This window comes from Somniosus microcephalus, chromosome 2, assembly GCF_052327205.1.
Source record: "Somniosus microcephalus isolate GS21.2 chromosome 2, FLI_Smic_1.0, whole genome shotgun sequence".
In the NCBI taxonomy this organism is placed as follows: domain Eukaryota; kingdom Metazoa; phylum Chordata; class Chondrichthyes; order Squaliformes; family Somniosidae; genus Somniosus; species Somniosus microcephalus.
In genome coordinates, this window is record NC_140988.1 from 17,272,969 (window position 1) to 17,290,635 (window position 17,667).

Genomic DNA, 17,667 nt, shown 5'->3' on the forward strand with positions numbered 1-17,667 from the left:
TTTTTCTCACTCCATTTCCGGCACACATTCTGCAGGCTTTCCACTTTCCACTCTCCAACCACTCTCACTTCATTGGAAGAATTCTCACCATTGACAGAATGCTTCTGTCATCTCTACTTCACCTTCCATCTAGCCCATCAACTTGGGTGTCTTTTATACTCTCTCACCTTGGTCCTCAGAATCCCACCACAATCAGCCCCAACACCAGCAGCACCAGGCACATCGGCAGCACCAACCTTCTCCGCAATCACCTGATGCTGCACAGGACACAGGGCATTAGCACCCAAGCACTTTGCTGCCCGGGAGGCCAGGGACGGTCTCACCATGGCCAGGTTTACTTCACTTAATGCTGTACACCCATATGGCTGCCACGTGATGCGCCAGGTTGGCACCACCCCACACCATAAAGCATCCTACAATGCCCAAGCCATTCCTTTCACACTCATCACCATTGTGGGGGGTACCGTTGTGTCTCACCATTCACTGCAACTCACTAAGCCACTTCCAAAGGTGCACTCAAATCTGTCCAAGAACTCAAAGTTTGGAAATCAAGGCTTCAATGTTTGATAGCATATTAGCAGAAATTTTACATGAACATTGGATAAAACACCAAAGTGGCTACCCTTGTGCGTTGTTAGTTGGTATGATTGCACTAGGATGAGAGTGAGTGTGAGGGGTGGCTAGTGAGATGGGGATCTGACAATGTAGATAGAGAGAAAGGGATGGGTGGCGATGCAAGGTAAGTTAGTGTGAGTAAGGTTGTGCAGGGATAGAGTAGGGCCGGCAGAGTGATGTGCTGAGAGGCCCAGCAGGATGAAGGTGAGTGTGGCTTTGTACTAACATTTCGTGATCCAATGAGATCATTGAAAGGTTTGCGCCACTGCACCCAGATCCTCCTGACAACATCCCTTCTTACGACCTCCTGTGCAATGTGCTACCAGGCTGTGTTGGTGTCCTGGGGAGGTCTCTCCCGCCCTTGGGAAGGGAAGAGGACCTCCCCGCGTGCTGTGACTCCCTCCATAAACATATGGATGGAGTCATGAGAGAGCCCGGGTGCAGCCCTGCACCTCTGTGCAGTGATTGTCAGTGTTCGCAGCACCTCAATGCTGTAGAACACTGACAGCGCAAATGTCAAAATAAATTTGGACATGGTCCCTTTAAGGAAACCGGCTGATGACTGGTCATCAAATGACATCACCAGACCCGCTTCCTCTAATTGGCCGGGAAATGCGCTGGGCGGGCTTAACAAGCCCTATTAATGGAAATTCATTTCACAGAGTGGGATGGAGCCAGCGACGTCGCCTGCCACAGACCCGCCGATGTGAGCAAAATCCTGGCCAATAAGAGGGCTTCCTAGTCTTTAGAGTAACTACTTCAAGATTCTTTAGTTATCCAGAGTCACTTGTTTACCCCTGAAAAGATAGAATTGAAAGAAGCTAAATCTGTGCCGTTCATGTTGCCTTCTATATCACCTCTAATGTGAAAATGTTTAAATTCCAGTTAAACAAGTTCCACTTCCAACGGCGGCTTCAGTTCAGTCCAATTCTGCAACATGTATGTCTCTACCAGCTGCATTGGCTAATCCAACTGCTAACGGAAAAACACCAGAAGTGAGTGAAGACAAGAAAAAGAAAGAAAAACCAGACAAGAAAGGTATTAATCCTGAGCAATCTAGAGGCTACAATACCGTATTGAGGTGTACGTAAAACACTTTGGCCTAGAAATTCAGTTGGCGCCGCGCCAGGGCTTTAGCGCCGGAAAGTTAGCGCCGGCGCTAAGACCCCTGCGCGCGCCAAAAATTCAGTAGCGCCGCGCCCAAACGGCTGCCGGCGCTACTGAAGGGTGTTTGCGCCTGAAAACTGGCGCTACGCGCCGCATTGTGGCGCTATTCCGGCGCTGCGGCGCCCGATGCGGTGCGGCAGGCTCGGGAAGTGCAGGCCTCCTCCTTCAGTTAAGGAGGAGCTGCCTGCACCTGGCCGGTAAAATCGCCACAAAAATGAGCCCGGCACCTCGGGGAAGTGCCGGGCTCGCAGCCGAGAAGCATCTGTTCCACGGGGGGGGGGGGAGTCCGGGGAGGGAGGTGCGGGCAGGCGGCCGGCGGGAAAGCGGCCGGCCGCCGCTCCACCTTTATGCGCCGGCGCAAAGTCGTGTAAGACTCTGTTGCCAGAGTCTTAGTTGCGGCTGCCACGGGCGAGGCGGCCGCAACTGAATTTTGGCGCTGGGGCCCGTCGGCATGGCAACCGGGACGCTGCGCACACCGATGACGTCATCGGTGCCGGCGCAGCGCTACCGGTCTACCGCCGATTCCAGGGCCCCAGGGAATTTTTTAACTGGCCATAACTCCGGCGCTAGGCCCTCCAGCGCCCCAAATGGGGCGCTAGGCCTACTGAATTTCTAGGCCTTTATATTAAGTATTCATAAAGATTAAAGAAATAACTTGTATATTTGCTGCACTTTACCACATCCTCAGAAAGCCCCAAAGAACATGTTAGGGGGCAAAGGAGTGGAAGCGAAGGTGTGGTCAAAGTGAAGAATTTGGAAGAGGTGCTTGAAAATAAGGAGGGAGGTTGGTGAGGATTTCCAGAAGACACTAGTGTAGTGGGTGAGCAAACAACCACCAGTAGTGGAGTGGAAGGAGCAGGCAACAAGGTGTGCAGTGTGCCTGCAAAGGCATGAGGCTGGAGGAGGTCACCATGGTAGGGTAGGGCAAGGCAATGGAGGGATGTGAAAGGGAGGACGAGAATTTTGAAATCCTCTCATTGGGGCATGGGGAATCTCGGCTCGGTTGTGGGGATTAGCTTATCGGCTCAGGATCAAATAGCACACTGTATAATTTACACGAGCAAGCATCTGAAGAAAGGGATGGAATCGGAGGCGAGGGTGTGGAGTTTATGGTAGAAGTAAAAAAAAAAAAAAAAAAAAGAAATGACTGGGTTTGCTTTTGTTAAGATTGGGCAGCACGGTGACAGTTGTGAATGGTGGTGGAGAGGTAAAGCTGGGTGTCATCAAGACATTAGTACAAGCTGGTTGAACTTGACTTTAATAATTATTGGCAACTTTTTTTTTAAACCTTATGAATAAAAGGAATTTTGAACTCAATTGGTCTTGAGGATGTTCAGATGCGTCATGCTGCAAACGCTGTCGGTGCGAAGCAGTTTCGGCTTCGAACCAATGCGAATCGTGGATTGTAAATGAGATATCCAAGCCAAATCTGGCTCTCTAAAACCGCTTCACACAGACATGCCAGTGTATCGTAAATGCACCCTGAGGCCGCGATTTTGCTGGCGCTCAGAGAGCGGGTTGGGAGGCGAGTCAGCTGTTAAAATTGAAATGATTGACAGCGGGTTGGGAACCCGCTGCGAACCCACCTCCATGTAAGTTTCCAAAGTGTCGGGTCTGCGATTTCAGAACAGACCTGACACCAAGCGGCAGGGGAGGCATTTAAGATAGTTAACTGCTTGTTAACTACTACTTTGCCAGCCTTTTTCTATTTTCCTACATTTTTAACGGGGTTCCCGGTGTTCGGAGATCACGTCAGGTAAGTAGGTCAGGTTCTCTATGTCTGCCCATTGCTGTGAATAGGTGACAGCTGCCAAAGTGGTATAAAAGCTACCATTTCACAGCTGGTCACTTTCCAGTGTCAGAAGTTTAAGCCTTCAGGACTTGGAAGACACTTTTTAGCTTTATGCAGTTTGGAAGTGTTTGGAGTAAACTCTCTATCCACTGGCACCTCATTGGAGCAAGCTCTCACCATTGATGGATCGTTTCTGTCATCTCAACTTCAGCTGCCATGTATTCCAGTAACATCGGTGCCCTTGAAAAAATCTCACGTTGGTCCTCTGAATCCCTCCACAATCAGCTCCAACACCCAACATCACCAGGCACACTAGCAGCACCAACAACAACACCAACCTTTTCCGCAATCAACTGATGCTGCACAGGACACAGGGCATCAGCACCCGACCACATTGCTGCCTGGGAGGCCAGCGATGGCATCACTATGGCCAGATTTACTTCACTTGACGCTGTACACCCTGGCTGCCACATGATATGCCAGGTTAACACCACACCACACCAGCACCATAAGGCATTCCTACAATGACCAAGCCATTCCTTTCACACTCATCACCATTGTGGGGGGTACCGTTATGTCTCAGCATTCACTGCCACTCACTAAGACACTTCCAAAGGTGAGCACAGATCTGTACAATAAGGCAAAGTGTTGAGAATAAAGATTTCAATGTTTGACAACACATTAACAGAAAATTTACATGAACATTGCATAAGACACCCAAGTGCCTACCCTTGTGTGTTGTTAGTATGTATGATCGCACTAGGATGAGGGTGAGTGTGAGGGGTGGCTAGTGAGATGGGGAAGTGATGATGTAGATGGCGAGGGATTGGTTTAGGTGCTAGGTAAGTTGGGGTGAGTAAGAATGTGCAGGAGCAGTGTGGGGAAAGCAGAGTTATGGGGATGTGATGAGTGGCACAGCAGGATGAGGTTAAGTGTGGCTTTGCAATAAAGTTTCATGATCTACTGAGATCATTGAAAGGTTTGTGCCACTGCAGCCAGGTACTCCTGACAACATCGCTGCTTTTGCCCTCCTGTGCAATGTGCAGCCAGGCTGCGTTGGTATCCTGGGGAGGTCTCTTCCGCCCATGGGAAGGGAAAAGAATCTCCGAGTGCTGTGACTCGCTCCATAAACATATGGAGGGAGTCATGCGAGAGCCTGGGTGCAGCCCTGCACCTTTGTGCGGTGCTTGTCGGTGTTTGCAGCACTTCAGTGCTGCGGAACACTGACGGCACAACTGTCAAAATGAATGTGGTCATGATCCCTTTAAGGAAACCGGCTAATGACGCCTCATCAAATGACGTCATCAGACCCGCTTCCTATTAATTGGCCAGGAACCCCGCAGGGCGGGCTTAACAAGCCCTATTAACAGAAAATCCTTTTGACACAGCAGCTGCAGCTGGGAGTGGGACTGGAACCCCACAACCAGTTCTCCTGCCACGAACTCGCCTCCGCTGGAAAAAACCAGCCCTTAAGTTCAAACTGAATTGCACTGGCACTGAAGAGAGTGCCTTGAAACCGCAATGAAGAGGTACCAGAAGGGGAATATTGGGAAGGGAGAACTGGGTACTGAAACGAGCATTGGGTAATTCTGTCGTCTTACTGTTGTTTTCCTGCACATCAGACTTTTTTTGAATGGGGAGGTTTGGGAGCCCTCTTTGTAAAGGAACGCAATGATTTACCAGAGATGATAATTGTGATCAGTTCCTTTGTTCACATTGGGTTCGTGCCAAAATTGAAGAAAATTGAGCTAGCTGCGCAATTTTTATTTTCCATGAAGATGCCAATCCAAGGTGTTACATATTGTAAGACCTGTAATTGTACTATTGAGCATTTTTGCACATATATATAAGTTATGTATGAAAGATGCTTAAAAATATTTTTAAAAGTTCATAAGCATTTTTCATTTGGAGTGATATTTGTTTCTGGTGGGAGCACATTTTAAAATCCCGCTGTTTGGTTCCCCTGCCACCACCGCTGCCCCCCCCCCCAACCCATTGGAACGAAACATCTAGCTGGCACCAAAACAGTGAGCCTAAAGCTGTTGTTAATAGAATGGAAAGAGGATTTTCATGTGGAGCCAGCTATCTGATGTGGATCCAGAATTCCAGCATTTTGACAGGATATTGGGGGAATTCGTGCTTGTTTCTGCAGTCAAATACAGATGTTCCAGATAGCTCATAATTCAAATTAAAGAGGGTATTAACTGAATAGGAAACACATTTGTTGTACAGCAAATTTTGTTGTGTCTTGACATAATTTGCTCACATGGATACCAAATTGCATTGTACTCTAATGCATGGGGTGCCACACTAATCCACCGAAATAATTTATTTAGCCATATTAGTGAGCACTTAATTTACAATAAACAACTCCATATGGTTAGCACAACAAAATGAGTAGCTTGTGCATTAAGGTTTTTTGAAAACCACCCTAATGAAATCTGTGTATATTTTTTATATGGGAGAGTAATAATTGAAAAACACTCCTTAATGAACCAACATTTCAAACAGCAGTGCTAAATGTCTGCTTAATAAATAATAAAAGCTATACGTACACTTGGAATAATGGATTTTTATATGGACACTTCTAAATTTTAAACCCGTAGCACTTAAGTCAGTAAATTTGGGAAATGAAGATGATTTATTTTTACTCATTAAAAGTAGTATTTTTGAAGAGAAAAAATGTAACCACTTGCAATTGCAAGTGGCTAGACAAGGAGTCCTGTGCCTGGGCATTTTGTCACTCAACTCTTTAGATAGCTGCTAAGCACTGTGCCACTGCTCTGTGAAGATACTCACTTTATTATTTACTGTAAAAGCAGAAAATGCTGGAAAACACTCCAGGTCAGGCAGCATCTGTGGAGAGAGGAAACCGAGTTAACGTTTCAGGTCGATAAAAGTCATTGACCTGAAAAATTAACACTATTTCTCTCTCCACAGTTGTTGCCTGACCTGCTGAGTGTTTCCAGCATTTTCTGTTTTTATTTCAGATTTCCAGCATCAGCAGTATTTAGCTTTTATTATTTGCAATGACTCTTTCATTATATGATGTTGTCATAAATAATACTGTGGGTATATTCCCAGAGGAGGTCACTCGGAAAGTACAATTCTGTTCCAAAACGCTCTACAGCCAATGAATTATTTTCAAGTGTAGTCACTTTTTCTAAGTCGGCGAGTGCAGCAATCAGTTTGTGCACAAGGTTTCACAAATAACAGATGAGGTAAGTGACTAGTTCATCTGCTTTTGATTGTATTGGTTGAGAGATAAATGTTGACCAGGTCACTGGGAGATCTCCCCTGCTATTCCCTGAATGGCGCCACAGGATCTTTTACGTTTGCCTGAACAAGCAGATGGGGGCTCGGTTTCACTTCTGTTCCCGAAAGACAGCACCTCCGAAAACACAGCAGTATTGTATTGCACTGAAGTGTCAGCCTAGATTATGTGCTTAAGTCTCAGCAGTGGGGCTTGAACCCATGAAGGAAAGTGCAGGGGGAATACTATCTTGAGCACTCATAACATAAGAAATAGGAGCAGGAATAGGCCACTTGGCCCCTCGAGCCTGCTCCGCCATTCAATAAGATCATGGCTGATCTTGGGCTCAAAGCCACTTCCCCGCCTGCTCTCCGTAACCCTTCACTCCCTTATCTTACAAAATTTTGTCTATCTCCACCTTAAATGTATTTAATGACCCAGCCTCCACAGCTCTCTAGGGCAGAGAATTTCACAGATTTACGACCCTCAGAGAAGAAATTCCTCCTCCACTCCGTTCTAAAACGGCGACCCTTTATTCTAAAACTGTGACCACACGTTCTAGATTTCCCCACGAGGGGAAACATCCTCTCTGCATCTACCTTGTCGTGCCCCCTCAGTATCTTTTATATGCTTCAATAAGATCACCTCTCATTCTTCTAAATTCCAATGAGTATCACAGAATCACAGAAATTTACGGCACAGAAGGAGGCCATTCGGCCCATCGTGTCTGTGCCGGTCGAAAAAGAGCTCTCCAGCCTAATCCCACTTTCCAGCTCTTGGTCCGTAGCCCTGTAGGTTACAGCACTCCAAGTGTATGTCCAAGTACTTTTTAAATGTGATGAGGGTTTCTGCCTCTACCACCCTTTCAGGCAGTGAGTTCCAGACTCCCAGCACCCTCTGGGTGAGAAGTGTTCTCCTCAACTCCCCTCTAATCCTGCTACCAATTACTTTAAATCTATTCCCCCTGGTTATTGACCTCGCTAAGGGAAATCGGTCCTTCCTATCCACTCTATCTAGGCCCCTCATAATTTTATACACCTCAATTAAATCTCCCCTCAGCCTCCTCTGTTCCAAAGAAAACAACCCCAGCCTATCCAATCTTTCCTCGTAGCTAAATCTCCTCTGTACCCTCTCTAGTGCAACTTTAAATTTGTTTTGCCAGAGACTTAAGCTTCTCTAGATTGTGTTCCTTAGGGGTGGCTAGAAATTAACACCGTTGAAGGAAAGAGTCTGCTGCATTTTTCACAGGCAAATGAGTTTCGATTACAAGCTAATTAACTGGGTGTAACTCCTTAAAAGTAATGTGACAAACATGCCGGCTTTGTGCTGAATAACAACTGGTGTCAAAGGGAGGGGTGATGCAGCAAGTGACAATCGAATTTGTAAATAATATCCATTCTGAATCGACTGGCACGGGGAGCAAATCCCACGCTAGCAGACCCACTCTGTGTGCTGGCTCATCAGGCAGATTGACAGCGTTCGGTGTGCAAGATCCACATTTGATTTCCTTTGTTCTAGTTTCTACTTTGTAAATCTAACCCAAGCAGGCTCTGGCATTTGCAGCTCTTCTGAGCTCATCGAGACAGATGCTAAGACTCTTGAGTAGATAGACGAAACTTGCCTGCAAGCTACATTACGGACGTTGGTCCAGATTTAAGTATTACCAGTGAAGCGTCGAGTCTTTAGTTTTGCACCCGAGCAGGTTTAATGCTACTATAATCGAGTAAAATCTTCTGCATTGATTTTCCACTATCTTTTACTTGTAATCAATCGGATTTCTAGTGTATAGTTTAAGTCGAGCGTTCAGATAGCATTTACTCTTACGTTTTGCCAAGATTAGGATGGTGCGCTAGTTACAACAATAAGGGTTAGTGTTCGCCCTTTGGACTACACTACCTGGCACTGTGCATATGAAGCCACATTCCAGGGACTGAAGGCTCACTTACATCAGTGGGATTTGGCACCCGGAGGAAAGAAATAGCTAAAAGTCCTAAAAAACACAACTGCTAGTTACCCTGGCTTGAAGGTGCACATGTGCCATTGAGCAAGGATAGGATCCCACTGGGCCGCAAGGAGTCAGAAACCTCCAGGGCAAGGGTGAATCACAAACACGTCCTGGAATTTTTCCAGCGGAGCGTCTTTGGGAATCGGGACGAAATTAGTAATACCCTTCTTAAAGGCATTACTGGAGATTAAAGGAAAACACTGCTCATTGAAACATAAACATTTCTCAGGGGGGTTGACAGGGTAGATGCGGAGAGGCTGTTTCCCCCTGGCTGGAGAGTCTAGAACTAGGGGGCATAGTCTCAGGATAAGGGGTCGGCCATTTAAGACTGAGATGAGGAGGAATTTCTTCACTCAGAGGGTTGTGAATCTTTGGAATCTCTACCCCAAAGGGATGTGGATGCTCAGTCGTTGAGTATATTCAAGGCTGAGAGACAGATAGATTTTTGGACACCAAGGAAATCAAGGGGTATGGGCATCGGGCGGGAAAGTGGAGTTGAGTTCGAAGATCAGCCATGATCTTATTGCAGGCTCGAGGGGCTGTATGGCCGACTCCTGCTCCTAATTATGTTCGTACATGTTCTTTATGAACTATACAAACTAAATATGGTCCATGGAAGGGACCAATGTAGATGGAACCAGTGGAAATATAAAAATGAGATAGAATACACTGCATCATCAGGGGCAGCTATAAACTGTATTTGGTTACAAGATTTTTTTAAATTCAAGGCAGGGGAAGCCCTGTTTGCAATAGCAAAAGTGGAAACCACAATCAAAATTAATAAGCAAATCTAAATTGAGCGCAAGTTTCAAACAGGCACCATTGGGCAGAAGGAAACTATTTGCAGTGTTTCTAAAAAATGGATATTTTAATATTTAAACCATGAATAAATAAAGATTATAACTACCCAAGTGAAACAGTAGGCATTTTGGCTGCAGAGAAGTGCAGTTCCAACCTACTTTAAGTATGGTTCAAGATGAATTGTGCTCGACAACCACAAGGAAAAATCATCAATGGACAGACAAGAGTATTTTCTTCGTACTCTCCCCATCACTCACTGAGCAAGTGTAACCGGCTAGAATCAGGAAGGGAGGAAAAAATAAACTTGCCAGAGGGTCAACTGGGTTGGTTAATAAAACCCAATGCAACTCACTGTTCTGCCTTTAAAATATCTAAAATGTAATAGAAATAAATGTAGCCAACCAAATTGGCTTGTTACAACAACAAATCTACCAACCTGGTTTAAACAGCCTTAGCCTGCTGTGCTACTGCTTGCTGGATGGGTAGCTTCTCACAGATTCTCTCGACAGTCCCTCGCTCGGGTCTGCCAAAATCAACACCTTGGTTATCGCACTGATCAAAGGCGTTCCGGGCTCCACCATAATTTGCTGCCCCGTCAACAGTCCCGTCGCCTGAAAGCGTATGAAAACAAACCAACTTGAAAAGATGCCAACAGCCTATTAATAAGAGCCGTATCTCACTTCAGACTGACCCGTTGGATAGTCTTCAGGGAGATAAAAGGTTGATGCAATATCAGTACCTGCTAAGTAATCATAAAACTACAGTCTCCTACACATTTACCTTAAAGTCACTGTCTGAATTGTAGGTAGGAACCAAGGCCCTACACCAGCAATTTGAAAGGATGTTCCAATTTTCAGTGACAGCCCAAAAGCAACATTTTGTGCATTCACATGACTTCAAAAAGAAAAAAGACTTGCATTTATATAGGGATTTTCACAACCGCCGGATGTCCTAAAGCGCTTCACAGCCAATGAAGTACTTTTTGAAGTGTAGTCACTGTTGTAATGTAGGAAACGCAGCAGCCAATTTACGCACAGCAAGCTCCCACAAACAGCAATGTGATAATGACCCGATAATCTGTTTTAGTGAAACAACAGTGGAGAGAGAAACAGAGTTAACGTTTCAGGTCTGTGACTCTGTTTCTCTCTCTCCACGGATGCTGCCTGACCTGCTGAGTGTTTACAGCATTTTCTGTTGTTATTTCAGATTTCCAGCATCTGCAGTATTTTGCTATTGTAATCTGTTTTAGTGATGTTGATTGAGGGATAAATATTGGCCAGGACACCGGGGAGATCTCCCCTGCCCCCTAGTTCTAGATTCCCCCACGAGGGGAAACATCCTATTGGCATCTACCCTCTCAGGCCCCCTCCGTATCTTATATGTTTCAATAAGATCACCTCTCATTCTTCTAAATTCCAATGAGTATAGGCCCAGCCTGCTCAACCTTTCCTCATAAGTCAACCCCCTCATCTCTGGAATTAACCTAGTGAATCGTCCCTGAACTGCCTCCAATGCAAGTATATCCTTCCTTAAATAAGGAGACCAAAACTGTACACTGTACTCAAGGTGTGGTCTCACCAATACCCTCTACAGTTGTAGCAGGACTTCCCTGCTTTCATACTCCAACCTCTTTGAAATAAAGGCCAACATTCCATTTGCCTTATTGATTACTTGCTGTACCTGCATGCTATCTTTTTTGTGTTTCATGCACAAGGACCCCCAGGTCCCTCAGAAGTGTAGCATTTTGTAATCTCTCCATTTAAATAATAATTAGCTTTTTTATCTTTCCTGTCAAAGTGCATAACCTCGCACTTTCCCACATTATACTCCATCTGCCAAATGTTTGCCCATTCACTTAGCTTGTCTATATCCCTTTGCAGGTTCTTTGAGTCCTCTGTACAACTTGCTTTCCCACCCATCTTTGTATCATCCGCAAACTTGGCTACATTACAGTCGGTCCCTTCATCCAAGTCATTAATGTAGATTGTAAATAGTTGAGGCTCCAGCACTGATCCCTGTGGCACCCCACTAGTTACCGTTTGCCACCTGGAAAATGACCCATTTATCCCGACTCTCTGCTTTCTGTTAGTTAGCCAATTCTCTATAGATGCTAATATATTACCCCCAATTCCGTGAGCTCTTATCTTATGCAGTAACCTTTTATGTGGCACCTTATCGAATGCCTTCTGGAAATCTAAATACACCACATCCACTGGCTCACCCTTGTCCACCCTGCTCGTGACCTTCTCAAAGCACTCCAGCAAGTTTGTTAAACATGATTTCCCTTTCATAAAACCATGCTGACTCTACTTGACTGCATTATGATTTTCCAAATGCCCTGCTACTGCTTTCTTAAAGAAGGACTCCAGCAATTTCCCAACGACCGATGTTAAGCTAACTGGTCTATAGTTTCCTGCTTTCTGTCTCCCTCCTTTCTTAAATCGGGATGTTACATTTGCGGTTTTCCAATCTGCGGGGACCGCTTCAGAGTCCAGGGAATTTTGGTATATTGCAACCAATGCATCCACTATCTCTGCAGCCACTTCTTTTAAGACCCTGGGATGCAGGCCATCTGGTCCAGGGGACTTGTCGTCTTTTAGTCCCATTATTTTACCAAGTACTATTTCCTTAGTGATAGTGATTGTCTTTAGTTCCCCCCTCCCTGTCGACCATTGATTATCCATTATTGGGATGTTTAGTATCTTCTACTGTGAAGACAGATACAAAATATTTGTTCAGAGTCTCTGCCATTTCCCCGTTCCCCATTATTAATTCCCCAGTCTCATCCTCTAAGGGACCAACGTTTACTTTAGCTACCCTCTTCCTTTTTATATACCTGTAGAAGCTCTTACTATCTGTTTTAATGTTTCTTGCCAGCTTACTCTCATAATTCATCTCTTTTTTAGTCATCCTTTGCTGGTTTTTAAAAATTTCCCAATCCTCTGGTCTCCCACCAATCTTGGCAACATTGTATGCCTTCGTTTTCAATTTGATACCATCCTTTACTGCCTTAGTTAGCCATGGATGGTGCTCCCTTCTCTTAAAATCTTTCTTTCCCACTGGAATATATTTTTGTTGAGACTTATGAAATATCTCCTTAAACGTCTGCCACTGCATTTCAACTGTCTTACTTTAATTTATTTTTCCAGCCCACTTTAGCCAGTTCTGCCCTCGTGTCACTGTAATTGCCTTTGTTTAAGATCAGGACACTGGTTTGAGATACAACTTTCTCACCCTCCAACTGAATTTGAAATTTAACCATGCTATGATCACTCTTTCCTAGAGGATCCTTTACTATGAGATCATTTATTAATTCTGTCTCATTACATAGTACCAGATCCAAGATAGCCTGCTCCCTGGTTGGTTCCATTACATACTGTTCTGGGAAACCATCCCGGATGCACTCTATGAACTCCTCCTCAAGGCTACTGACGTAAGAAAACTACTAGGCACTTGGCCTAAGTGTTAAACAAAGCTTTAATCAACTGTTTTACAACATGGAGGTCTAGTTGTGTCCTTCACTAGTTCCTGTTAAGAATGTCCTGCGCAAGCTGGGCCCGTGCCCGAGTATTTATACTCTCCCTGGACAGCGCCACCCGTAGGCCGCTCAGTATTATTTCATAAGTCTTTCTTTCATGAATGACTGATTCATGTCAGCTACCATGGTCAATTTGATTTGTCCAATCAATATGGAGATTAAAATCACCCATGATTATTACCATACCTTTTTTACAGGCCTCCATTATTTGTTGATTTATACTCTGTCCAACAGTATTGCTACTGTTCGGGGGCCTGTGGACTACGCCCACCAGAGACTTTTTCCCTTTATTATTTTTTATCTCCACCCAAACCGATTCTACATCTTGATCTTCTGAGCCAATATCACTTCTCACCACTGCACTGATCCCATCCTTTACCAACAAAGCCACCCCACCTCCCTTTCCTTTCTGTCTATCCTTCCGAATTGTCAAATACCCTGGAATATTCAGTTCCCAGCCCTGATCACCTTGCAACCACGTCTCTGTAATGGCGATCAGATCATACCCATTTGTATCTATTTGTGCCGTCAACTCATCTATCTTGTTACAAATGCTGCATGCATTCAGATATAGAGCTTTTAACTTTGTCTTTTTACCATTCCTCCTTGTTTTGGCCCCATTTTCTGTTGCGCTCTTATTTTTAAACATTCTGTCCCTTGCTGTCACACTGGTTATTATTTCCCCCATCTCTATCCTGCTCCATTGCTTTCTCATTTCTCATTGACTTTTTAAATTCCTGCTCACCTGGATCCTGCCCCCCACTATTTAGTTTAAAGCCCTCTCTACAGCCCTAGTTATTCGATTAGCCAGGACTCTGGCCCCAGCACGGTTCAAGTGAAGCCCGTCCACACGAACGGCTCCCTCTTATCCCAGAACTGGGGCCAGTGCCCCACAAATCGAAACCCATTTCTCCCACACCACTCTCTGAGCCACTCGTTCATGTCTCTGATCTTATTTACCCTATGCAAATTCGCTCGTGGCTCAGGTAGTAATCCAGAGATTATTACCTTTTGTGGTTCTGCTTTTTAGTTTAGCCCCTAGCTGCTCATACTCTCTCAGCAGAACCTCTTTCTTTGTCCTACCTATGTCATTGGTGCCTACATGGGCCATGACAACTGGATCCTCCCCCTCCCACTCCAAGTTTCTCTCCAGCCCAGAGGAGATGTCCTTAACCCTGGCACCGGGCAGGCAATACAACCTTCAGGACTCACGCTCTCGGCTGCAGAGAACAGTGTCTATCCCCCTAACTATACTATCCCCTATCACTACAACATTTCAATTTATTCCCCCCCCACTTGAATGGCTCCCTGTACCACGGTGCTGTGGTCAGATTGCTCATCCTCCCTGCAGTCCCTGCCCTCGTCCACACACGGAGCAAGAATCTAGTACCTGTTAGACAAGGCCAAGGGCTGAGGCTCCTCCATCACTACCTCCTGGATCCCAATACCTGCCTTGCTTGTAGTCACACCCTCCTGTCCCTGACCATGGGCCAAATTGGAAGTAATACTCTAGTGGGTGTGACTGCCTCCTGGAACTTGGTGTCCAGGTAACGCTCCCCCTCCCAAATGTGTCGCAGTGTCTGAATCTCCGACTCCAGCTCATCAACTCTGAGCCGAAGTTCCTCGAGCAGCCAACATTTGCTGCAGATGTGGTCGCCTTGGACCTCAATGGTGTCCACCAGCTCCCACATGCAACAACAACAGCACATTGCCTGGTCTCCCATCTCAATTAATTAATTTAGTTTTAAAATTTGGAACACGTATATCTTTTAATCTACACCAAGGCACTTAAATTTAGACGCCCAAGTTTGGGGGAAAAAAGCAAGAAATATAGAAATACTCACCAACCAATCACTTACCTGCTTTCTGGTGACGCCACACTTGGATTACTTTTTACATCTTTACACTCACCGGTCTGTTGCAGCCGCTCTCCTGGGCTCCCGCTGTTTTAGTAGCTCCAAACTCACTCTCTCTCCTGGGCTCCCGCTGTTTCAGTAGCTCCGAACTCTCACTCTCTCCTGGGCTCCCGCTGTTTCAGTAGCTCCAAACTCACTCTCTCTCCTGGGCTCCCGCTGTTTCAGTAGCTCCGAACTCTCTCTCTCTCTCTCTCCTGGGCTCCCGCTGTTTTTGTAGCTCCGAACTCTCGCTCTCTCCTGGGCTCCCGCTGCTTTAGTAGCTCCGAACTCAATCCTGCTTGATATGATAAAGCACCATATAAATTTACCTTTTAAAAGGAATAGCAATTGTTTCACTGTATTGTACCGAACACCAAAATTGGATGTGAACTGTTCAGCTGAGTAGCATTTTTATTTTTAATACGGATCAAAAGCTAGCATTTAAACAACGAAAAGTAACAGAGCTGATAGCAGATCTAATCACCGCTCTTCACCTAAGCTACGAAATAGAGGTTCCTCTAAAAATGTGGGAAATTTTTCCAAGGACTAAATGATTCATTCATTTAATTTTATGCTGTTTTTTTTATTAGTATTTAGGTCTGTGACCGAGCTGCTCGGCCACTTGCGCTAGGCCAGGGTGGGAGGGAGTACAGCTGAAACTGCAGCAATTACTGTTATCCCAAGTGCTCCAGCTAGCTGCAACCTCGCCCTCTCTTACAGGCATGTTCATGCGTTTAGACCCTTGCAGCCTAGAACTCAGCATGAGCTAACCCCGTTAGAACTCTTCCTCCACACCTCTACAAACACATCTCCATGCTGCTCAGCTCTGTAATCAAAGTCAGGACAGAAACCTGAAACCTTGGAGTGAGACCAAGTCTATCTGATAAGGAAGGGGAAATAGCAATTCTCAACACCACCCTCTGCAAAATGCATGAAGACCTACTCAAGATCATACATTTCACACAGTACACCCACACATGGTCCAAAAATGTCATCTCTCCATACCAGACATCTTTTGGAGGGACACACAAACTGCTCATGTTCTGGTCATGCCCTGCACTTCAGCCATTCTGTACCACAGTCCAGAAGACTACACAGGTGATGACTAATTCCAGAGGACCCGACTCAGTGCACATTAAGTCTACCCTCCCACAAGCATGCAGCAATTAAAATGTTCAGTGGCAGCATCATAATACGCCACCAGTCAGAACCTAACTGTGAGTTATTGGTAATGTTGTCGCATCACTGGGATGTTTGAGTTTACTGGATTTTGGGAAGAAAATCTCATGATGTGAATACATAGTGAGCAATCAGGAGCTTTTCAAGCAGGAAACAAAATGGGTAAATAGTTGTATTTAGTTAAAGTGGGCGTACATTCTACCGAAATAAGCCATATTTCTACAGGAAACTTTCTGGTATCCGGCACTGACGGGACCGAGCTGGTGCCGGTCGATCAACATTGCCGGAAAAACGAGCGCTAATGTTAAAACATACGGAGCTTCTGAGCTCCGTCTGAAGCAACAAACCCTGTTGCTAAGCAACAAACCCTGTTGCTTAGCAACAGCTTCAAAACAGTCGGCGCAGCTTGCAAGCGTCTCTGTAGCTAAGCAACAGCTTCAGCTAGACGCTTGCAGAGCCAGGACTGGAGAAAAAAAGCAACGAAAAGTAAAAAAAACTTATCTGAACCGACTCCTGAATTTTGCCGGTGGATAGAGCATTCCGGATATTTAACCTCCGGTTAAACGAAAGTTTCCTGTACATGTAATAAAGTGGGGGGTGGTGGGGAGACACTGTACACTAGCATTTCAATCACCTCTTTAGATCTGCTGGCTAACAGCCAGGAAACAGACATTTTGTGGAGAACTTTCCCCCCTTTATGAATTTAATCAAGTTCCAATTACTGACATCGTGATTGGGAAAATAAACCCACAATCCACAACTGAACTCTGGAATTTAGAAAGTGAAGGATTGAAATGGTACCCATGACAATGTTTTTGTAACTTTTAATGGGGGAAATACTTAACATTGAAGTATTCTCCCTCCCCCCACCCTTTAGCTCACCTTATAGTGTTGTCCCCAAAATGTGACAAAGTCCAACTTCTTTCACTTTATAAAAAGGCACAGTAGAGCAATTCTTTCATTGGCTTTCTGTTCTTTTATATTTTGTGGTTGAAGCTCTGAACATTCCTATTGGAAAATAGCACTATATTATTTTGGTCACATCTCATCTTTTCGGTAGTTGGTTGTGTGATTTTATATTTTAAAAAATTTATTTGCAGATAATTTTAGAATTATCTGTCGGAGTGCTAAAATTTATGTTAAATAATTTATGTTGAAACACATGAACTATGGTGATTTTTGTTAAACTCACTTCTCAAAGTAATAATCTGTAACATTTTAATTCTCAGATCTGTTAAGGGCATGAATTGAAATTATTTGGGTGGTCTCGATCTGCTTCCTAATTGTTGGTCGCCTGTATCAGAAAGGTCTGCCTTCAACTGGAGCCGTGGGGCGTATTTTCGGAAGGCATTTCATTTTGAACTGGTCCCCGCAGAGTTCTTGTGGTTTTATGCTTTTTCAAGTTGCATTGTGGTGGAAGGT

At 45.0% G+C, this 17,667-nt stretch overlaps 1 protein-coding gene across 6 annotated transcripts in view; it reads left to right on the plus strand.

The window, feature by feature from the left end:
- The window catches only part of aimp1a (aminoacyl tRNA synthetase complex interacting multifunctional protein 1a), a 90,749-nt gene that overhangs the window by 54,285 nt on the left and 18,797 nt on the right, over positions 1-17,667 (plus strand). For 5 of the 6 annotated variants that reach the window (XM_086007013.1, XM_086007005.1, XM_086007044.1 and 2 more), the window contains exon 4: positions 1,501-1,653. The exons of the other annotated variant lie outside the window; for it this stretch is intronic. In XM_086007013.1, coding sequence (XP_085863139.1) covers positions 1,501-1,653 — 153 coding nt within the window. The remainder of the gene's footprint in view (positions 1-1,500; positions 1,654-17,667) is intronic. 6 annotated transcript variants of the gene reach the window in all.